This window comes from Lepidochelys kempii, chromosome 17, assembly GCF_965140265.1.
Source record: "Lepidochelys kempii isolate rLepKem1 chromosome 17, rLepKem1.hap2, whole genome shotgun sequence".
Lineage (NCBI taxonomy): Eukaryota > Metazoa > Chordata > Testudines > Cheloniidae > Lepidochelys > Lepidochelys kempii.
The window spans coordinates 8,831,169-8,852,267 of NC_133272.1; the positions used below are offsets into that span (position 1 = coordinate 8,831,169).

At 42.4% G+C, this 21,099-nt stretch overlaps 1 protein-coding gene across 14 annotated transcripts in view; it reads right to left on the reverse strand.

Moving 5' to 3' along the window:
* Positions 1–21,099, reverse strand: part of MSI2 (musashi RNA binding protein 2) — a 377,362-nt gene that overhangs the window by 89,524 nt on the left and 266,739 nt on the right. For all 14 annotated transcript variants that reach the window (XM_073315753.1, XM_073315752.1, XM_073315757.1 and 11 more), the window contains one exon: positions 6,297–6,379. In XM_073315753.1, coding sequence (XP_073171854.1) covers positions 6,297–6,379 — 83 coding nt within the window. The remainder of the gene's footprint in view (positions 1–6,296; positions 6,380–21,099) is intronic.

The following is a 21,099-nucleotide window of genomic DNA, read 5'->3' on the forward strand; positions in this document are numbered from 1 at the left end:
AGTCGTCGTGATTAAGGACTAAGATAGTGTTCACTTTTGTCTGCTGGTTTGACCACTATCTGGTGATTGGATTTCAGGGACTGCACGGCTAACTTCTAGGTTAGCCATTTTAATCGATTCCACTTCAGAGCAGAAAGTTATCACCACCACCGGAATGCTAGTTGGTGGCTCCTATGTATTAACGAATGGGTAATCACTATTCAGTATTTCAGTCTTGATCCAAAGCCCATTGAAGTCAGAGTCCTTCCACTGACTTCAAATCAAGTCTCTAGTGAAAAAAAATCCATTGTGTGTGGCAACCTCTCTGACAGTCTCAGCAGAGAGCCCAAGAACCAGATGGCTGAACTAATGGCTAATCCCTAGAGGCAGGTACCCCCAAGGACAGGGTTTAAACAGAGGTGGCAGCATGGACAACACTTTACTGCCACATTACTGCCTACGTTTACTCTTTCTGCCACATTTGCTGTGCATGTTACTGGGGGGGAAGGGGCAGAGGCGGAGGACGTCCAGAGCTGTCAAACCAGGGCCAATTTTCTAAAGTGCTAAATTCTCCTCTACTTCATGGGCATATGAAGGATAAACAGAAGTTTGGGAGAAATTCAATAGCTAATGTGTGTATTCATCTATGCTAAAGCATCCTATTACTTTTGTTAGCCAGTGTTCCCCTTTTCCCAGCCTGATCCACCTGTTCTAACTTTTAGACTGTAAACTATTTGGATCAAGGACTGTTTATTCTCTGGCTGCACAGCCTTTGGCATAATGGGGCCCAGATGTGGTCAATCACATCTACTACAGTATAAACAATAAATACGAATATCTATTGCATTCTACACCACTGCACACATTTTTTTAAAGAGAGAGAATCACCCTCACCATATATCCCCACCCCCCACAGACAACATGCTCCATTTCTATTTGCAAAATAGCCAACTTGTGTAGGAAAAGCATATCCTGGGATTGGTTTGGATTTTTAAAAAAATGTTTAGAGATAATCTTACTCCCACATACATTTATTAAATCTTACTCCCACATCATTTATTAAATGCCTCTCTGGCATTTTCTTTTTCGCTTTCATACTACTCATTTACTATTGTGTTTGACATTCTAAGCTTTATAAATGGCAAGAGAAGCAGAACGGATGAGCTAAAATTAGCTTCCAAGTGAGAAGCAAAGCTAGAAATAGGCTCCCAAACAACAGTAGCCAAGTTACCTTTATTTTCCCACTATGCAGAATGACAATTTGTTGAATATGGGAGAGAGAGAGAGAGAGATCTCAACATTATGAACTTCAGTTGCTAAATCTGGAGGTGCAGTAGTGATGGCTGCCCTCTTCGCTGACAGACCAGGGGACCTCCAGAACTCAAAGCATGAGTTGCTACAGCTTGAGCTTAACAACCAAGTCTCTGTAGATGGGGTCTGCGACTTGTATCCTCTGCAAATTGGCACAAAGGGGGACCTATAACACGCACTTGCCAGCGGGTTGCGCAGTGGTCAGCCCAGGATGGATTTCTAGCTACTCAAGTTAAGCACTCTCCCAAGGCAGCAATCCATAACTACCTGTGCGTCATCTTTAGGCACCTGCGGCTCTCACTCTCTTTTGTGGATTTGGTATTTCATCCACAGACACATCATCAGTGAGATGAGTCAGTCTGGGCCTACCTCATTCATGCTCTACTCTCTCGTGGGCAACTTTTAAAATTAGTGCAGTGAAAGGAGCATCCAGAAAAAGATGCTCAGAGCATCGTGACTTTCGTGTCATGGATGGAGCAGGTGTGACACGTTTTGTTTGTAAGGATTCGTTTTAGTCATCCATGACCCCAAACAGCAGCCAGCCGCTCACACCTTTTTATCCCCTGCTCAGTGCAAAGCTCCAGTGACATCTTCACCCACCCCATCTTGTTGTTTCCCCTCCCTCTCTCACCTTAACAGGCCCTACACCTGGGATTCCTCAGGCATCCTTTAGCAGGTCTCCCAGCCCCTCCTCGCCCAGGAAGCATGGGAGGATAGCTGGGTAAAATTCCACAGCAGAACCAGAAGCTAGCTGAAATGTGAGTATTGTTGGCGAACTAGAGGCGGGGGCTCTTGCCCCTAAAGAATGCCCACCCCCTCTTTCCTTGAACTGCCTTCTGGGGCAAGGCTCAGAGGACATTGCGTAGTCTTAACCGTTCATCCCAGCGCCACCAGAGGGGGTAGCTGGTTAGTTTGTGCCTCTCTCCTTGGGCAGCCGTGTTCTTGCCCAAAGGTGAGGCATGTGTGTTAGTCTGGTGTATCTAGGGCATCTCAGCCTCATAGGGTTACAGGCCCAGTAAATATGGCAACAGCAGCACTGGAGGAGTGCCTAGTCCAGCAACACCAAAAAGGGAGATCAGAAGAGGTCTTGAGAAGTCAGGAGGGGAGGAGCTGGCCAGCTAGCCTCTGAAATACATGGAAGCGGAGAAGCAGGTAAGTGTCATGACCTACAGGTCTCAAATCTGGGTCTGCAGGGTCCCTGGGAGCAGCTGCACTCCAGCCCTGTACCTGGCAGTCTGCTGACAATTGCTTAACTGGGATCTGTGAAGGCTAGCCCCAGTTTGAGGCTCTGCCCCTGTGCTCCAATTGACAGAATCCCAGAGAGGCTGATTGGCCCACTAGCTCTACATAAGTCAGCAGCAAGAACAGGAAGCTGGCTGAACTAGACTCCACCCTGCTCCTGCTCCCTTGCATCTGACTCGTGGTTCTTATCTCCAGTTTGTCTCCTGCCTCTGATCTCATGATATCCTGACCTACCCAACTCTTGACTCCTGTCTCATGACTGCAGACTCTGGCTCTGGCTACTAGGTCTGGCTGACCGCTGCCTGGCTGAGACAATAAGATGGACACTGCTGAATACAGAGCGGTTACCATAGTGAGGAAAGGAGGTGGAAGAGAACATGCAAACCAAGCACTCCCTAGAAGAATGCTGGTAAGGGGTGTGGAAAGCCACTGAGCCTTCCCCATGAAGACAGAACTGCAAGGCAACCAAAGCCAGAAGGGCAGCTCTAGTAGAGAAGCTCAGTGCCAGCTGAAAACTGTTCCCTACTCCCCACTGAAGCCAGGAGGAAGGGGTGCAGCAACATCACACCCACTGAGAGCTATGTATTGTACAAACCCCACAGGGAATGAGAAACTGCTGAATAACTGCAGGACCTGAGAAGTTTAGGTCCTTCCTCCTAACCAATGCCCTGCACTTGAGAGCATGGCTTAAACACCAGTGTGTGTGTCTGTGTTTGATTGCTAGAACCTGTGACAGACACAGCAATGGTCCACTGTATCCAATTAGCAAGAATAATGTCTGCAGGAAAAATTGCACCACATTAGATTCTAAAGGGTGGGATTTTTAGAAGCACTCTGTGTTGACCTAACTCTAACATCATCAGAATTGATGATACCCGAAAACTGTTTCCAATGGAGTCAATAGTGAAACTCCACTGACTTCAATGACAGCAGAATTAGGACAAGGTTGAGTGCTTTTTAAGATCTCCCCATCACGTATAAATATATAGGACACATATGCAGCAAAAGAAACACGCAATTTGTTTGAAATTCTACAGCAGACCTGACATTCCACTACGAATGTATCAAATGAAGTGTCTCAGGCCGCTGCTTACTCACTTTGTCCTGCCAACGTGATATCTCTGAAGTTAAACTGGACTGTACTGCACGATTCTTTTTCATCTCATATCTGTATTACACTAAGTAGCTCACTGAGGGCCAGCATTGAAATCCAGGGAGCAATGCTGATTTACATCAGCTAACAATCTGAATTTAAGAAAAACCACATAGTGTGAAATAACTGAAGTAATCTCCCAGATATTTTCTGCATCATTCCAAATTTCACATTTCATCCACTGCTAGTTGATAATTGCAAAATAGAACAAAACCACCCCTAGATGAACGTGACATAAGGACAAAGCAGCATGAATTCTTGTGAAGGAAAATTATCCGCCTCTCGTCCATTAGGATTCTCTGAGCAGATTCCCAAACCAGCAAATAAAGAAAAACTGGCTGATGTCATTTATTCGAACTTTTGAAAATAATTTGACAAAGACAAAGATAAGAGGCTATTAAGGAAATGAAGTAGTCACGGGGTGAGAGGCCCTGTTCTACCAAGGGGTTAGAAAGTTCCTGTGGGTGTGCTCTTACAAGGAGTTAATAACCATACCCTCGATATAGCAGGGCACACCCTTCACTTTAACTGCTTTCTGCGAATCTTTACTGCTATCACTTGACAGGCAGAGAGAGGCAGTGTGGTCTAGTGGATAGAGTACTGAATTGGGACTCAAGAGAGCAGAGTCCTAATTCCAGGTTTGCCACTGACCAGTGGGGAGACCTTGGGCAAGTCACTTTTCCTCTTTGTTTCTCAGTTTCCTTGTCTGTTTAAACAAAAAACAAAAAATGGGAGGGGGTAGAGACCCCAACCTGCTTTGTAAAGTATTTTGAGATCTACTGATGAAAAGTGCTATATAAGAGCTAGTTGTTATACCTCTGTGTTTTTACAGCACCTAGTGGCCCCCAATGCTGATTAAGGTCTTTATTATACAAAAACATCTGCATACAGGGCCATTGTGACAAGGTGTGTTGGCATGGAAAGGATTTCCAAGTTCCAGTCTATTACTCAAGTGATCTGATGTCATATGACAAGACTGATTTGTTGCAGTTTTCAGTGTGGGATTTTTGGAAATAAAGCAAGCCCTGCAGAAAGCGATATGAAAAACCTATTTTTCCTTCACCGGCTTGCACTCATTTAAATTAACACTTTTACAATAAGCTTTAACTCTCTTTTTGTTAAAGAAAAATAATTAGATGGCTTATTAGGACGAACATCATTTAGCTAATATACAAAAGAATAAGCATTGGCGGCAGGGAGGGGTGTTATTTCAGCCCATATTTGTTTCACCCTGCATTTCTAAGTGTCATTGGTAGCTACTGGGAAACACTAAAATGTAATTGGCCAAAAGAAAAAATTCTGCATAAACCAGTCTAAGATAGGCAGCCTGAGCTAGGCACAAAGTACATTAAAGTTAACAGACCCAAAGTAAGAGCCGTCACCTCTTTGTGTAGACCCCACCTTAAAGTCTGAGCTTGACATCTCAACATATAGCATGCTAAGGAGCTGTTATTTTCATTTCAGATGCACATTGCAGTGAGGAACAATATGAAGAATATTATTTCAGTGCCCTGGGAAAAATTAGCAAGTCAAATATTGAATCAGGCCTCTAGCATATGCTAAGGAGATTGCTTTGATCTTATCCACACTAAAAGCTCTATTATTGAATTTAAAGTCTGTGAACACATATCAGACCACTATACAATGCATATCTGAATACATGTTTGAGAAGCAAGGGATGTTTTGACAAAGGGAAAAGAATATTTTAACTGAAAATATCAAAGTTATTGCATCGATTGAAATACAAATGATTTTTTTTTTCATCTGGCTAGGTGGCTTTGCTGACAGAGAAACCCCCTACCCAGGAGGAGACTGGGCTTTAGAAGAACTTCAGGAGTCATCTTGCTTCTGTATTAGGACAGGTGCATCTGGAGGTGCTTTCAAAGAGAGATGAGGTTACATGGTAGCAGGCTGACAAGTGCACCATGACTCTTTTTGGTTCCCTCTGGTGGACAGCTACAGTATTAAGCAGCACTGGGGCTTGTCTACTCAGGGAAATTGATCAGAATTAGCTTGTTCTGCAGTAGCTACTTTGGTCATTTCCCCTGTGCTGAGAAGCCTGTCCAGTGACCATCAATGGGGTTCTACTCCTCTTCCCAAACTCCACACGTTATATAGGGGAGATTGGGGGAAGTGGGATCATCAGGAGTAGAGAGACAGGAACTTGGATTCTTGGAAGACTATGGCACTTGAGAATAATTAAGTGGCCCTATTCGGATCATCTTCACCCCTATGGCTGCTGAGTCAAATTCTTGTTCTCTGATACACCTGTGCAACCCCATTTTCTTTAAGTACACCTTCCTCTGAAGTATCTGGTGTTGACCATGGCCAAGACAGGACACTGCTCTAGACAGATCACCGATCTGACCCAGTATGACAATTACTGGGTACCTGAGTAAGGAAAGCCTCCCTATATGCCCTCAGGTTAGTGGGAAAAGTAAGAGCTAAATAGGCGAAATTCATAATCCAGTGCTCACCCACTATAAAGACAAACATCTGACACAGGATGTCTGAAAACAATTAATTTTGTGGAGAACATTTTCCCAATGGACCACTCGGGCTTGGTTTTGTGATAAAGGGTACTACTGACGTGCATATTGGAAAAACTTACCATTTTATTGTTGATTTCATGAAAATGAATCTCACAGACTTTTTCCACCACGTCTTCATTTTCAAAAGTTACGAAGCCAAATCCTATTTATTAAAAGAGAGAAAGAAGGAAAGTATAAGGAAAATATTAATTATGTTAAAACAACAGAGGCTTCATTTAAATATGGCATTTTATAGGCGGTTTGAATTTTTGTCACTTTTCACACACACGTGCACAATGAGATCCTGCGCAGGACTACGGCTCCTAGAAGCTACAGCAATACAAATTATTATTAATAATAATAATAATGCACATAACTATACATACACACATATACTTTCTATTGTGCCCTTATGGAAAACTTTAATATATTACATGAATTAAACAAAATATCCAATATTTAATAGGGTTCTGTCCTTCCTATAGATTTTTTGATCCATCCTATAGAATGTTATAGACAACTATTTCCTTGCTACTGGATGGCTCAAAAACCTAGAGAACAGAAATAATTCTCTATTACATTTTATAGGTGTTTGGAGTAGTCCATACAGACCCTATTACATTTCTGTGGAACCCTATTGGTTTCAGTTCTTCTTAAATTCCAAGAGACTTCTCCATTAGGGTTGATTCATTAAGCGACAAAGAACAAACATTCAAAAAGGAAGAGAAAATGATTCCTCATTTACCCAACACCACCACCAGTGAGAATAAAAAAAACTAATGATTTCACAAACATGTATCAGCACTTTCTGTTTCTGTTTGCCTTTGAGCAAACAAGAAATTTAGTCATCTGTTATTTATAAGGTCAAAAGAGACTGGCTTTGCTCTCACAGGGAAGCAGTCACTATAGTAAGTGCTTCTTGGATCAAAGCAGGTCCTGGCTTGTCCTTTCAGCACATTGACACAGTGAACCCTAAGGGTCAGCCAAGATTTGGAGGTGGTTATTTGTCCCTTTCTTCCTGAATTACTTCCTCAAATACCTCATCAGGACATCCTGAGGCCTTTAAGAAACTATTAAATTTTAAGACCTCTGATCTGATCACTCATCTTTTCTCTACTGCTGCTTCAAAGGAGCTATGGATTTGGGCCAGTTTAAGGTTGTTTGATGCATGCTGTCTGCCCGCCAGCTATACACTGTATTTACTCTGTTGGGTCCATGCTATCTTAGACACTCCACACTAAAGAATTTTGGCAGCCAGCTACAGCTCTGCATATTGATTTTCACCCATCTTTTCTAAAAACAAAACAAACAAACAAAAAAACCCCACAAGGCACCACCGTGTTACTTTCAAGCACTCAATGGATAAATATCAAAATCTATTAAGACAACATGAAGGCTCCCAATAAAAGAATATAATAAACCCAAACTCCAAATTAGTACCAAAAAAGTATACACGATAATATAGGAACAGAAATGAATGCTGTACTCAAAAGTCCATTGCAACTCGTGTTTTAAATGAAACCAAAATGATGGTGAAGGGACAGGAGATAAATAAGCTCACAACTATCTAGTTTATTTTACATAAATAGTTTTGCACGAATAAACCAGCTGCACATGAGAAAGTTAGTATCTTGTTCACAGACACTGGGGAAGATACTCAGCTGGCACAAATTGATGGTGCTCTGCTGACTTCCATGAGCTATACTAATGCTAACTGAGCATGTGGCCTGCTGCATGGTACAAACCCAGAGATTCTTGTTATGAGGGAACACAGTACAAACCTTGACAATTCTCACTTTGCATCCACTAACCTGTTTCTTCATTCCCAAAACCTGGCCCTCCTCACTTTGATTCTTAGCAAAGATTCTGCAGCTGTTAAGTCGCTATAGTGAAGTCTTCTATTACTATGCCTTCCATTGCTTTAACACACACAGTACATTGGCTAAAAAACTCCATACTAGCAAATAATTAAAACTAAACTGTGCTTGTCAGAGTAAGTGAACAAACTACATTTTGCAGTGCATTGCCCTTGAAGTTGTGCATGTGTGTTTGCTTATTCATAAATTCACAGAACACTGCTATTCTCAACGGGTCTCTCAGTGATTAGAGTGAACTAGCAAGGTTTAAGCACTACCGGTTGATTGGTTTAGGAACACAGGGTAATTTTAATACTGTTGAATGCTTTCCCCCGACACCTCTCCTTAGGTAAATTACAACTCGGAATGGTTTCAAAATATCCTAGAAGTCACAACATCTGACTATTATGTTACATTAACATCCAAAGATTTCCCTTTGCATCTTTGTTCAGAAAGCTATTTTCCTCAGTACTTCAAGCATGCAGCATCTTGAATCATCTTATTCAAACTGGTCCCTTTATTTGTCTTCTAAATTGCTCAGCTTAATTCTTCCTTACAGAGGACTGCAGTTGCAACTAAAATTTTGTGGTTAACGGACTAAACATGACATCCTAGGAATCTAGGGACCCACACTGTGTTAAGTAATTATTGGTGTTATTAGAGCAGCACACCACAGGGAACCAGTTTTGCCAAGCAGAATGAAATGTCCAGTCCAGTTCTGCAAGTCATTAATTGTTTGAGTTCCAGAAACTTCTTCATCATTAGTAACTCATTAGCGAATATTGCAGTAGAGGATTTCAGTTTCGATTTTTTTCAGGTCTCACTGCAAGTAACAAGAAGAGAAGGGGAATTTTCAGGAGATTAGAGTTAATATGCATAACTCCACCAGAAAACCCATCAAAATCATTACATGTTCAACCTAGGAAACAGGTTACTCCTTCCAACCTGCATCCATAAGGCAGAAATGCAGGTTTATGAAGAAATGATTTGTCCGATTAAAGAAGATAGACATATAGCGTTCTGGATTTACAGGTTTTATAATAGGAATAACAGAACAATCCAATGGTGTCAACACTCATTTGCAGGTTTTTAAAAGAGCTACACCATTTCAAACATGCCTGTCTATCTGGCTTGATGAGAGAAAACAAACTTGATTATGTCTAAAAACATTTATTTCTTCCTCTTGTGGAAAACCAAAGAAGCAATGAAACAATTAACAGTAAATACTATTCCTTAACTGGGTAATCATTTTACCTAGTGGATGCATTATTATCTGCAATGAATTAGTTAAAGTGATGATTAACAAAGGAAAACAAGAAGAATGCAGGATGACTGCGCACTAGTGGCTAGATGGCAGGACAGGGAAACAGGAGTTCTGAATTATAAAGCTGAGATGGGACCATCAGCTCATTATGGGTGACATTCACTGTTGTGCGGAAGGGCCAGCACCACCTAAGTCTGACTTACAGGGTGAATTCACTCTTGTGACTTTGTGCTTCAAATCAAATGACTGTGGCAGAAACAAAGGTTAAATGAACCCCAAACCTTGGCCCTCGATTAAAAAAAATCATCAGGAAGTTGCAACAAAGCTGCAATTCCCAGTGTAAATACGTTACCCAAGTCCCTGTAATATGGGCATTAACCTGAAATTTTAAACCTAGCCAAAAACTTAAAAGAAAAAAACCCCTGATCACTGAAGTATATAGGTTTCAAATCATGCTACGGACTGCCATAGGTTTCAAGTGGCAACCTGTGCTGAACCATCTCTCTTCCTCCATTAGAAGAATTCAACATTCTATGACTGCACACGCCTCTTCTAGTTTCTATTTGTAGCAGCCCTTGAGGAAAATAAAAAAAAAAAAAATTTTATTTCCCTGCAGGGAGTAACCACCTTAGTTTGCTGCATTCCTATAGGGAACGAACCCATACTGGAGGGCCATGTCAGATCAAAACAAGAAGGAAGGGATGGATTCAAGCACTGGATTTGTAATACCTACTGCCCCTGGAACCACATAGTCACATCCTGACTTAGCCTCCAGAGAGGTACCAACTGAGTTCAAGCATGGAACTCTACAACAGCCCTTAAAATCAAGGTGCGGTCTGCTCTTTGTGGATAGGGTGACCAGACAGCAAGTGTGAAAAATTGGGACAGGATAATAGGCGCCTGTATAAGACAGAGCCCCAAATATGAGGGCTGTCCCTATAAAATCGGGACATCTGGTCACCCTACGTATGGACATAGCATTTGTCAAAGCAGAAGGCTTGTTCTCCCCTCCACCTCACCTATATACCAAACATCAGACATGGCCACAAATTCCCCTGCTGCTAATCTCCACCCCAGAGGTGGTGACATTTCAACAAGTGCTGTATGTTTTACAGCGTCTGCAGGATCAAGCCCGTAGCTTGCAAAGTGCAATAGGATCAATGGCACTATGCTCACAACAACACCTTTGCCTTATGATCACTGACATTTAAAATTGATTGGAAAGCATCCAGTAGCTTATAATCCACACATTTACAGTCACTTAAAACATACAGAACATTCACCAAGAGATCATATCATATTTTAAATGCATCAACTCCAAACAGATCATTTGCTCTGGAATCAAAACCTCATAAAGTAATCTGAGGTATATTTAAAATAAAATTTAAAAAACCCAGCTACCAACTTTTAACAACTGCATAAGAAAAATATTACTGTATGCATGCCCTTTTAGTCAGTATAATGAACATACACTCATTTTTAAATTACTCAAACTCTTCTAAAGCTTTCTGGCTCAAACAGTTGATTATTTCTTATGAGAGGTAACAGGAGTCAACAACAACAACAACAAACATTCCACAGAAAGTGTACGAAAGAGATTAATACAAAACAAAGAAAGCTGTTTAAAATGGTGACAAAAATAGGATTCCGGTTGTCAAGGAGCACACATTTTAAAATGAAATTATACTGCATCCTCCTGAATGAAGCTATTATTGGAAGCTAACTAGCTCTATTTAAGAGATAAGCATTTAACAGAGTTAACAGTTGGGTTTTTCCCCCCCTTGATTCAAATGAATAAAACTGAATATTCATTTGAATAATCCTTTCTGTAAAAGAAAAGACAAAGAATAGGGGAAATATATAAAGGAGGAAACAAATGCCCCCAGATGAGAGCGTCTGAGCCAAGTGAGATCACTGAAGGAAGCAGCGACAGGATTCGTGACCTTCAGGTGAAAAAAACCATTCCTTTATCATCTGCTCAAAAAAATCATTTAATCCCATTCACATATTGGTCAATGGCTGTTGATAGACACTGAAACTGGGCCCAGAACTTCTTCAGGGGGACTGATTGATGTAGTAAACACTATCACAGACAAAAGCAAATATGTCTAGATTCATTCTGTACACTGGTTTGGAAAGGCTAAGCATTCACATGAATGGATATTTATGTCACGTTCACTAAGCTCCAGCTCACAGCGGGTCAGAAAAATTGGGGAGGGGGAGGGATGGATGGATGGAGGGTTCTTGTGGAAATGTTTTTAATTTTGGGGGGAAAATCAAAACCCTAAATATTTCCATTCTGAAATGCTGCCACAATTCCTCCTAGGATTTGTAGTTTGGCTGTCTCATGCTCCCAGTCTTCTCTAGAGGCTGGGTTCCCTAGCTTACATTACCCATGATGCACCACAAGCTCCTATCATGGTGAGGGGAGAGTGTACATCATGGCATCGGAGATGAAGTCCTCCTGGGGAGCCCATCCCATAGAGGAGAATGGGAACATGACGCACCCAAACAACAACTCCCATAAGGCACAGCGTACTCAAAGAGTAGTTATCAACGGCTTGCTGTCACCTCTTCCACCCACTGTACTATGTAGCTAAACAGAGTTACTCTGTAGTGACGTTCTACCACAGTGCCCCACAAATGAGCGAAACACTGAAGCCATACAAGATTAAAACAATTTAAAATCAGCAGAAGTATAAATAAGTGCCAAGTGTCAATTGCTCAGAAAATCATGCTCCTGTGTGCTGTGTTTTGGTTTTTCACACTTGAAGTCAGCTATATTTCACACCTCTGTCATCACTGGAAAGGGCTTGTGTCAGCTTTGGTGAAATAAAGCCGACATGACACCATTGTTATGAGACACAGCTATTTTCTCTTGCCAGTTAGCAGAAAGTTTTGGTATGGTCAAGAGTTTACCTCTGTGTACACGTATATTTAGTTACGTGTAGCTAGATCTACATACGTGTACACACAGGCACGCACACACACATAGAGCTTGTCCCTTAGCCACAGAATTATGTGAAAGCAGCAAAGTGAGCTAAAGGTACTTTCCCACCTTACAGGGCATATAAGTCTTGATCTGACAAGTCCATGCATCCAACAAAGCAACGAGTTTGTGCTCTAGTGCAAGAGAGCAACTGAGGTTGAGCACTATGGCTGAGTATTGAACTGAGTATTGACTGAAGTATTCTCCGACTGGTTTATGAATGTCTCTACGTAAAAGAATAAATGGACACAAATCAGATGTCAAGAATTATAACATTCATAAACCAGTCGGAGAACACTTCAATCTCTCTGGTCACGTGATTACAGACATGAAAGTTGTGATATTACAACAAAAAAACTCCAGCGAGAAACTGTTGAATTGGAATTCATTTGCAAATTTGATACAATTAACTTAGGTTTGAATAGAGACTGGGAGTGGCTAAGTCATTATGCAAGGTAACCTATTTCCCCTTGTTTTTTCCTACCCCCATCTTCCCCCAGACGTTCTTGTTAAACCCTGGATTTGTGCTGGAAATGGCCCACCTTGATTATCATACACATTGTAAGGAGAGTGGTCACTTTAGATAAGTTTCAGAGTAACAGCCCTGTTAGTCTGTCTTCGCAAAAAGAAAAGGAGTACTTGTGGCACCTTAGAGACTAACCAATTTATTTGAGCATGAGCTTTCGTGAGCTACAGCTCACTTCATCGGATGCATACCGTGGAACCTACAGTATGCATTGGTATGCATCCGATGAAGTGAGCTGTAGCTCACGAAAGCTCATGCTCAAATAAATTGGTTAGTCTCTAAGGTGCCACAAGTACTCCTTTTCTTTTTGTGAATACAGACTAAGATGGCTGCTACTCAAACTATACAAATAATACACACTATAATCACCAAGCCTCTACCATGACCTCACAATAATCTAAAGAGAGCAGAGCATGGAAAGGAGAAAACGTCTATCAGAGGAGACATGAGTTTAAGCACCATCTTCAGCACGCAAATAAATTCTCAGCCCTCACTTCTGCTGCTATGCAAGAATAACTTGGCAGTTGCATGGCAGTGCTTTTGTTAATGCAGGATCAGGTTTCTTTGCACTTGTCTCATACATGCCACACTCTGCAGCTGCATAGTCCTTGTGTTGACATTTGCGCTGCGTAGAGTTGCCAAATTTCTACTTGCACAAAACCGAACACCCTTGCCCCGCCCCTCCTCCGAGGCTCCACCCCCTCTCACTCCATTTCCCCTGCCTTTGGCGCTCGCTCTCCCCACCGTCACTCGCTCATTTTCACCACTGGCTCAGGGGATTGGGAAGGGTGAAGTCTCCGCTGGGGGTGTAGGCTCGGGTGTGGGGCCAGGGATCAGGGGTTTGGGGTACAGGAGGGGGCTCCGGGCTAGGGCTGAGGGGTTCAAAGTGCAGGATGGGGCCTGGGCTGGAGTACAGGGGGGGTGAGGGCTCCAGCTGGCTGCGGGTGCAGACTCTGTGGAGGGGATGAAGGGTTTGGGGTGCAGGAGGGTGCTCCGGGCTGGGATCAAGGGGTTCTGAGTGCGGGGGGGGGGGGGAGGGATCAGGGCTGAGGCAGGGGGTTGGGGCACGGGGAGGCGGGGTCAGGGGTGCAAGCTTCAGGCGGCGCTTACCTCAAGCAGCTCTCGGAAGCAGTAGCATGTCCCCCCTCTGGCACCGACGTGGAGCCATGGTCAGGTGGCTCTGCGCATTGCCTCATCCGCAGGTGCCGCCTCCGCAGCTCCCATTGGCCACGGTTCCCAGCCATTGGGAGCTGCACAGCAAGCACTTGGGGTGGTGAAGCATGTGTAGCCCCCTGGCTGCCTCTCCGTGTAGGAGCCGGAGGGGGGACATGCAGCTGCTGCTGCTTAGGGAAGCTGCACGGAGCCACGGCAGGCAGGGAGCTTGCCTTAGCTTTGTTGTGCCACCAACCGGACTTTTAATGGCCCAGTCAGCAGTGCTGACCGGGGCAGCCAGGGTCCCTTTTTGTCAGGGCATTCCGGTCAAAAACCGGACACCTAGCAACCCTAGCACCGTGCACAACACCACGTCATCTGTGCACCGTGCAGGGTCAGGCCTACAGTAGCTCCCTATCACCAGTAAATCTATCAGTTCCAGAGTTCATCCATCTGCCAACATACAGATGTTCTGATGGACGTAAATAACCACCCCATAATATCCATTTAAGAGGCACAGCTACATAATGACAAAATATTAAGACAGTACCACATCCGTTCTAATATTATTTCTTGGTACCTCATCTTCTAATCTGTATTTGCTTTATGACTCTCCTTTCTCCTCTACTTAAGCTCCTTAAGCTTAGATGCACAAAACCTCTAGTTCCACTGCAGCATTATTTATGCACCTGCTTTCTTGTTTACACCAATAGTTTTGGCAGCTGGTCACTGTAAACGGTAATAAAATGCCTTTCAAAAAAATGAAGAAATGTGACCAGACAAGCCAGGCATAATAATATTAAAGTCCATGTCAATTAATTTTTCCTCTTCTTGATAAACAAGCCCCATTCCATCTATTAATAATGAGGGAAGAAACAAGAAAAGTTGACACTAGTTTAATTTATTTTCTCAACTTGCCTGGTCATATTTCTCCCTGTTGCAAAGCTTTCTGGTGCTGCTGGGAATTGCAAGTGGCTCTCACACAGTCGATGCATAGATTGGTGTGAATCAATATGGTTCTATGTTATTCACACATCCCTCATAATCAGAAGGGAAAAAGTTACTTAGTAAACTATCTCACACCTGAGGCTGTCAAACCTCCTTCTTATAATAAAATAAAATAATTAATAATAATAATAATAGTAATAATAAAAAAAGCCTTGAACCAGAAGGGTAGGGGAGCATAGGAATCAGATGATGTAAATTTTGTTACCAAATCTTCAACTTAAAAACAGAATTTACTACGTCAGGAAGAAACATTTTCATAGCAAAGGACAAAAAATCAGACGGGCTCCAAACTTTTTACTGGAGGAAGAGTTATTTATCAAGTGAAAAAGCCTAGAAACCAGGACTTCTGGCTTTGGAAGGAAGGGTTATCTGGTGCTTAAAGCAAGAATATGAGAGTTAGCACTCCTGGGTGCTAGCCCCAACTCTGCCACTGACCTACTATATAGCTCTGGACAAGTCATTTAACCCCCCTGTCTTTCTCAAAACCAGCACCTGGAGCATCCAGAAGAACAGACTCCTGCAAGGCTCACTGCCGGCACCTATTTAATGTATTTATCAATGACCTACTGGACACTATCACCAGGCAGTTCACATACACCCATGATCTTTGCTTGGCCTCAAGGACTGTGACTTCCAGAAGACTGGAGAAAACCTGAACAGTGATATGGCTGCGATAGCTGGCTACTGCACGAAATAGAGACTGAAACCAAATATATCAAAGACCGGGTCATCATGCTTCGCTTTATAACATGTTCAGAGCCAGCTTGAGCTTAATATCTTCTTGACTGGTCTGCAGTTAGCTGTTTCTAAATCAAGCCTTGCTATCTTGCCTATGCGCAATCACTCTCTTGCTCCCTGACTCAGTTTCCTCACCTGTCAACTTGGTATAAATGAGGTCTGCTTCCCTAAGGTGCAGTGTGTGTAATTCATTAATGTATGTAAAGAGATCTGAATTCCTTGGACGAAAACTGCCATCATTTCAATTTCAATATAGAGATTTTTTTTCCCTACAACAGATGAAAATACAGTAAAAGCTGTGTTATCCGGCACTTTATCAACCGGAAAACTCTATTAACTGGCATTTCTGATATCTCCCAATACAAATCTTCAATCTAGTAACCGGGACTAGTATACTGCCCAGGAGGTTATGCTTCTGCACTCTAGTTTTACGCAAAAGAGGCAGAAGACAAGTAAGCAAGCTGATAACAGGGATTTATTCAAAAAAGCAGTTTCCAGGGTGTGTCATAGGGTCATTACAGATTCAGCCCAATCTCCTACCCCTTCTACATCTACAATGATAATTGATGTTGATAATGACCCTGAGACCCTGCAGGATCCTGAAGTGCCTTCTGAATCAAAGAAAGATTAAATTATGTTCAGTATAGTTTTAGTGTTAAGTGTAAGTTTTAGTGATCTGGGTGTACGCCACATGCTGCCCATTATGATATGTAGTGTCAGAAGATAATCTAGTGTATAGAAAACTTTACTTGTTTTCACCTAAGTGGTTCAAGAAACCAAACACTCTGCAGTGCATTACTACTAGTGGATTGGTGAATACCTGTATACTGTGCTACTGTATTTTATATTTGATTCATTTTATTGTAGTCTAATTCTTTGAAAATTGGTATTCCATTGGTAAAGTATAACTCTCAGTTAACCGGAATATTTGATTAACTGGCACACACACCCCTGCCCCATTCCCCCAATATGCCGGATAACAAAGCTCTTACTGGTTTCAGAGTAACAGCTGTGTTAGTCTGTATTCACAAAAAGAAAAGGAGGACTTGTGGCACCTTGGAGACTAACCAATTTATTTGAGCATAAGCTTTCGTGAGCTACAGCTCACTTTTACTGTACCTGAGATTCCTCCCCAAAAGGTAGCTGTGTGTACAGAATACAGAACTCGTGCTTAGTCTTCATACGGAATGTAAGGCTGCCTTCTGCACTGGCTCCAGACCAGTCATGGAACGGTGGGTAGCAGCTGACACGGGAGTGTTTATGTGAGCTTTTCAAGCTTCTTAATTAGCACTGCTGCCTAGGAATGCTGGGGACCCATGTTCTAGTCCCACCAGCAACCTCACCCGCAGGATTCATTTACATTTTTGTTGGCATGCCTGTCTGTTTATTCAGCAAGGAGTGTGACACACTCGCCTCCATCACACAGAAAACATCACGCAGCTGTCGGCGTGTCAGATGTTCTCCCAGCCCCTACCTCACAGAAAGGAGTGGTGTAAAAGCAACTATAAACTCTCAAGCAAACCTAGGCAAGAAAGCAACATGGACAATAAGGAGGAACCAGGTGGCGGGAGTATTACAACACTGCCTTTTGCAAAAAAAGCATGAGCTATTATTCATTATTTGTAACAAGATAGTGCCTAAGGGCTCCAACTGAGACCAAACCAACAGCCACAGTGAAATGACTCAACTACAGAGCAAGGAAATGCCCTGTCCATTAGGCCAGGTCCAAGTACCATCACTGATATGGACAGATATAAATATATAATACACACATTCATATATATGCACGTGTGTCAGAAAAAGAATTTTTTATTTATATGCACACACTCCCTCCCGCCTTCACACCCCAAGTACATGAAAACATGCCGGGAATACTGATGATTGTATTTGAAGGCATAATATTCTGTACTGAGAATAAAGTCCCATCCCAGCAATGCGGGGTGGGAAGGAATGCCTATGGTCTAGGCTAGAAAATACCAACCTCATTTAGTTCTAAAGCGTGCTCTACACTACAGCAGCATTTCTCTCAATGACACTCATCAAGGCAGAAGATCAGCTCACAAATCCATTTGGCGTGTGCGTCTTGGGTTGGTCAGGAAACTAGTCGGGTTCCCATGACAGACACAGATATTACCACAGTTAAGAAGTGCCAATATACGGGAGTAAATTCTCAAAATTAAATTGGCAGACAACTGCTTCAGATTGAGACTGCCACAAAAGGTGCTAGCATTTCAGTACTAACGCAGCAGGGAAGCAAAGAGCTGAGGTCAGCCACACAGCTGGATAAAGGGCACCAGGAAGATATTCTTCTGCTTTTGTTCTGGAGAACCGCAAGGCTCAGCTTCCCCTTCCATCCTCCCACTGCAAGGGACTGTCATTCAAGGGTATTTAAAAATATAGGTATCTAAGGAATGTGAAACTGCCATTTGGTCAGTTTAACAAGGGAAAACTCCACTCTAACAGGCTTCTGTGCCTAGATTTTCCCAGAGGCTGGGGGGTGGTTGCCCCTCCCTCAGAAGCACATAATTTCTGGACAAACTTTTCAAAATTTTCTGTGTTTAAAGTTAAGATCCTAAAATCCATGTTCAGGAACCTAACTAAAAACACCCTGATTTTCAAAGGTGCTGGGTTCCTGTTTGCTTCGGGAGGTGTTGTGTTTGTACAACACATCTGAAAATCAGCCCGCTGGTGTTCAGGCACCGAAACCTGTGGAAGCACACAGCAGGTTACTTTTATTGTATGGTTACCTTTTGTAGTGATAATCAAGGTGGGCCATTTCCAAGGTACTTATGTGGCCCCCAACTACCATACTAATAGGGTCCTTACAATCTTTAAATTAAATTTACCTTCACAACACTTTTGTGATGTAGGGCAGTGCTATGATCCCCATGGGCCAGAGGGGGGAACTGAGGCATGGAGAGACAGTGTGACTAGCCAAGGGTCACATAGGATGTCTTGGGTAGAGCAGGAAATTGAACACAGGCCTCCCAAGTAACAGACTAGTTCCCTAACCACTGCACCATCCTCTCTCACACAGTGAGGAACAGAGTCTGGGACTCCTAACGCCCAGTCTCCTGTTCTGACCAATAAACATACTCCCTTCCTTCCTTCGGGCTTTGGCAGCTAGATCCACCCTGGCAGAGAAGGGCAGGAATCTGCTGTGTACTTGCTTCACAGCTGAGTGGACTCCAAGATTGAGTAGGGCAGAGCATCAATGGAGAGGCAAAACTGCATGAACTAAACAAAAATACGACTCTTAGTTAAAGGGTAGGAGCCCCTTTGCTCCTAGTAATAAAATGGCACAGACTTAAGAGTTCATTATTCAGTTTTGCTCTTATATCAAAAGAATAGCTTTAACTAAAATATATTTGCAGCACTTGGTGTGAAAGGGGAAGTCTCGTTGCATATTACAAGCCACGTTAATGTAAGCTGCACCTGAACTCTTACTGATAAATTTTTCATAGCAACAAATCTTCATTAAAATTTTATTCGATTAGCATTCCGAAACCAAACCAAAGCGCTGAGTACATAATGACTAAAACATGCACTACATGGCAGCTTACAAAATGCCAGTTTTATGATATTGTTAATTAACAGACAGTATTAATATACCCACAGATCATTTAGAAGCATTAACAGTGACCTGAGAAAAATTGTGTGTATGGGCATGAGAGGTGCATTCGTGTCAGGGTTCCTTGCTTCATTTCTGTCTATAAAGAAGGCCTGAAAGTTTCTTTCCCCTCTAACCTCCCCAACAGTGTTTTCTGTTTCCTGCTTGGCTTTCTACATTAGAAATATCATGTCTTAACATCTAGGTTTTTGCTGGAGAATTCTAAAACTAATGTAATTGCGGCACCAGAGGAGACTAAAATGTGAGTTAGAGAGAGGGGAAGGGGTTTTAGTTACATTATCTAAATCTCTATTACGTCTTTGCTTTTTTGTTAATACCTATTTAACTCCAACTTTGGATAACACTTGGGTGAAAAACTCTCTCTATTCAATATTCCTCACCCTCCCTATACCTTCATCTGATGACCGAGATGCTCTGGTTCTGGCCCTCCAAGGAGTCATAATGAAAAACCGGGGAGCTTGATATAAATTGGCCTTCTTTAACCACCAAGAAGGAAATTTTAAAAGTTCCAAATTGCTTTTAAATTCAATTAATCTATCTATATCTACCAAGAGAATTTTCCATCACACGTGAAAGCTACTTTTTTCAGGTTCATCAGCAAGACCTTTAATGTGCACGATCCAGGCCACATATGAAAACAAGATCCTTCTATGCAGAAAGGAATGGAAGTGCTAAACATCTTCTGCTTTGAGCAAGGGAGTGTCCTCCGGTTGCTTAACAGAGATCCCTGTTTAGGAGCAATCGCAATGTGTGTTGGAAATAACAATCGAAAGTACATATATAGCACCTTTCTTTAGAGGAAGAGTGCTCTATGAAGGAGGACGGAAGGAAGGGTGTTATTCAAATTTTACAGAGTGGGAAATCAAGGCACAGAGATTAGGCAGGACATGCCGAAGGTCAGAGTCAGCAGCAATGTGGGTAGAATTCATGTTTCCTGACCTTTGGCCTCATTCTCTAACTACCAGGTGACCAAACCTCTTCTATCATCAGTGGTATCTGCAACAAATGGTCCATACAGTGCTTGATGGAATCTTGTTTTCACGTCACAGAGCTCCTGAGTGCCTGGGGCATATTATTATATGTCACAATTCTCTGCTTCTACCGTACCTTTCACAAGCGGATGCTGTAAATTTTTATTTAGTCTCTCACTCTCTTCTGAGATAAAGTTATTGTCCTGATTTCCACAGTCAGGGAAAGTGAGGCACAAGGCAAGTGTCCCGCCCAACATAATGCAGTGAATCAGTAGCAAAGATGGGAGCAGAACCCAAGAGTCCTGGCTCCCAGCCCTCCTTTCTAATCACAAGACAATACTGCTTCTTCTATTTTGGCCTCCATTGGGCCTCAGTTATTATTCCAAATTGGTAACCATCAGTCAAGTTCAATTACTTTGAAGCTGTATATCCACCAAGCAGTGGGTGAGAACAAAGGGAAACACTGCTGAAAAGGGCAGCAAGTAGCCACAGAAAGGTCACTCTCCCCTGCAAATGCTGGGATGAAAAGCTATTGCGCCACAGATTTTAGTTAACCAGGTTAGGTTCATGAATTAAAGCTCTTTTCTAATTCATCTGTTGTGACCACTCCATGCTGTGCTGAAAAGTCCTGCCATTTCTATGTATTTGCCTACAGGCCTCAGAGAGTCTCCGCCTGTCAATTCTTCTACAGTTTATTACCAAATTTCTAAAATATTACATTTTTTATTATATCCAAATTCACTTTATT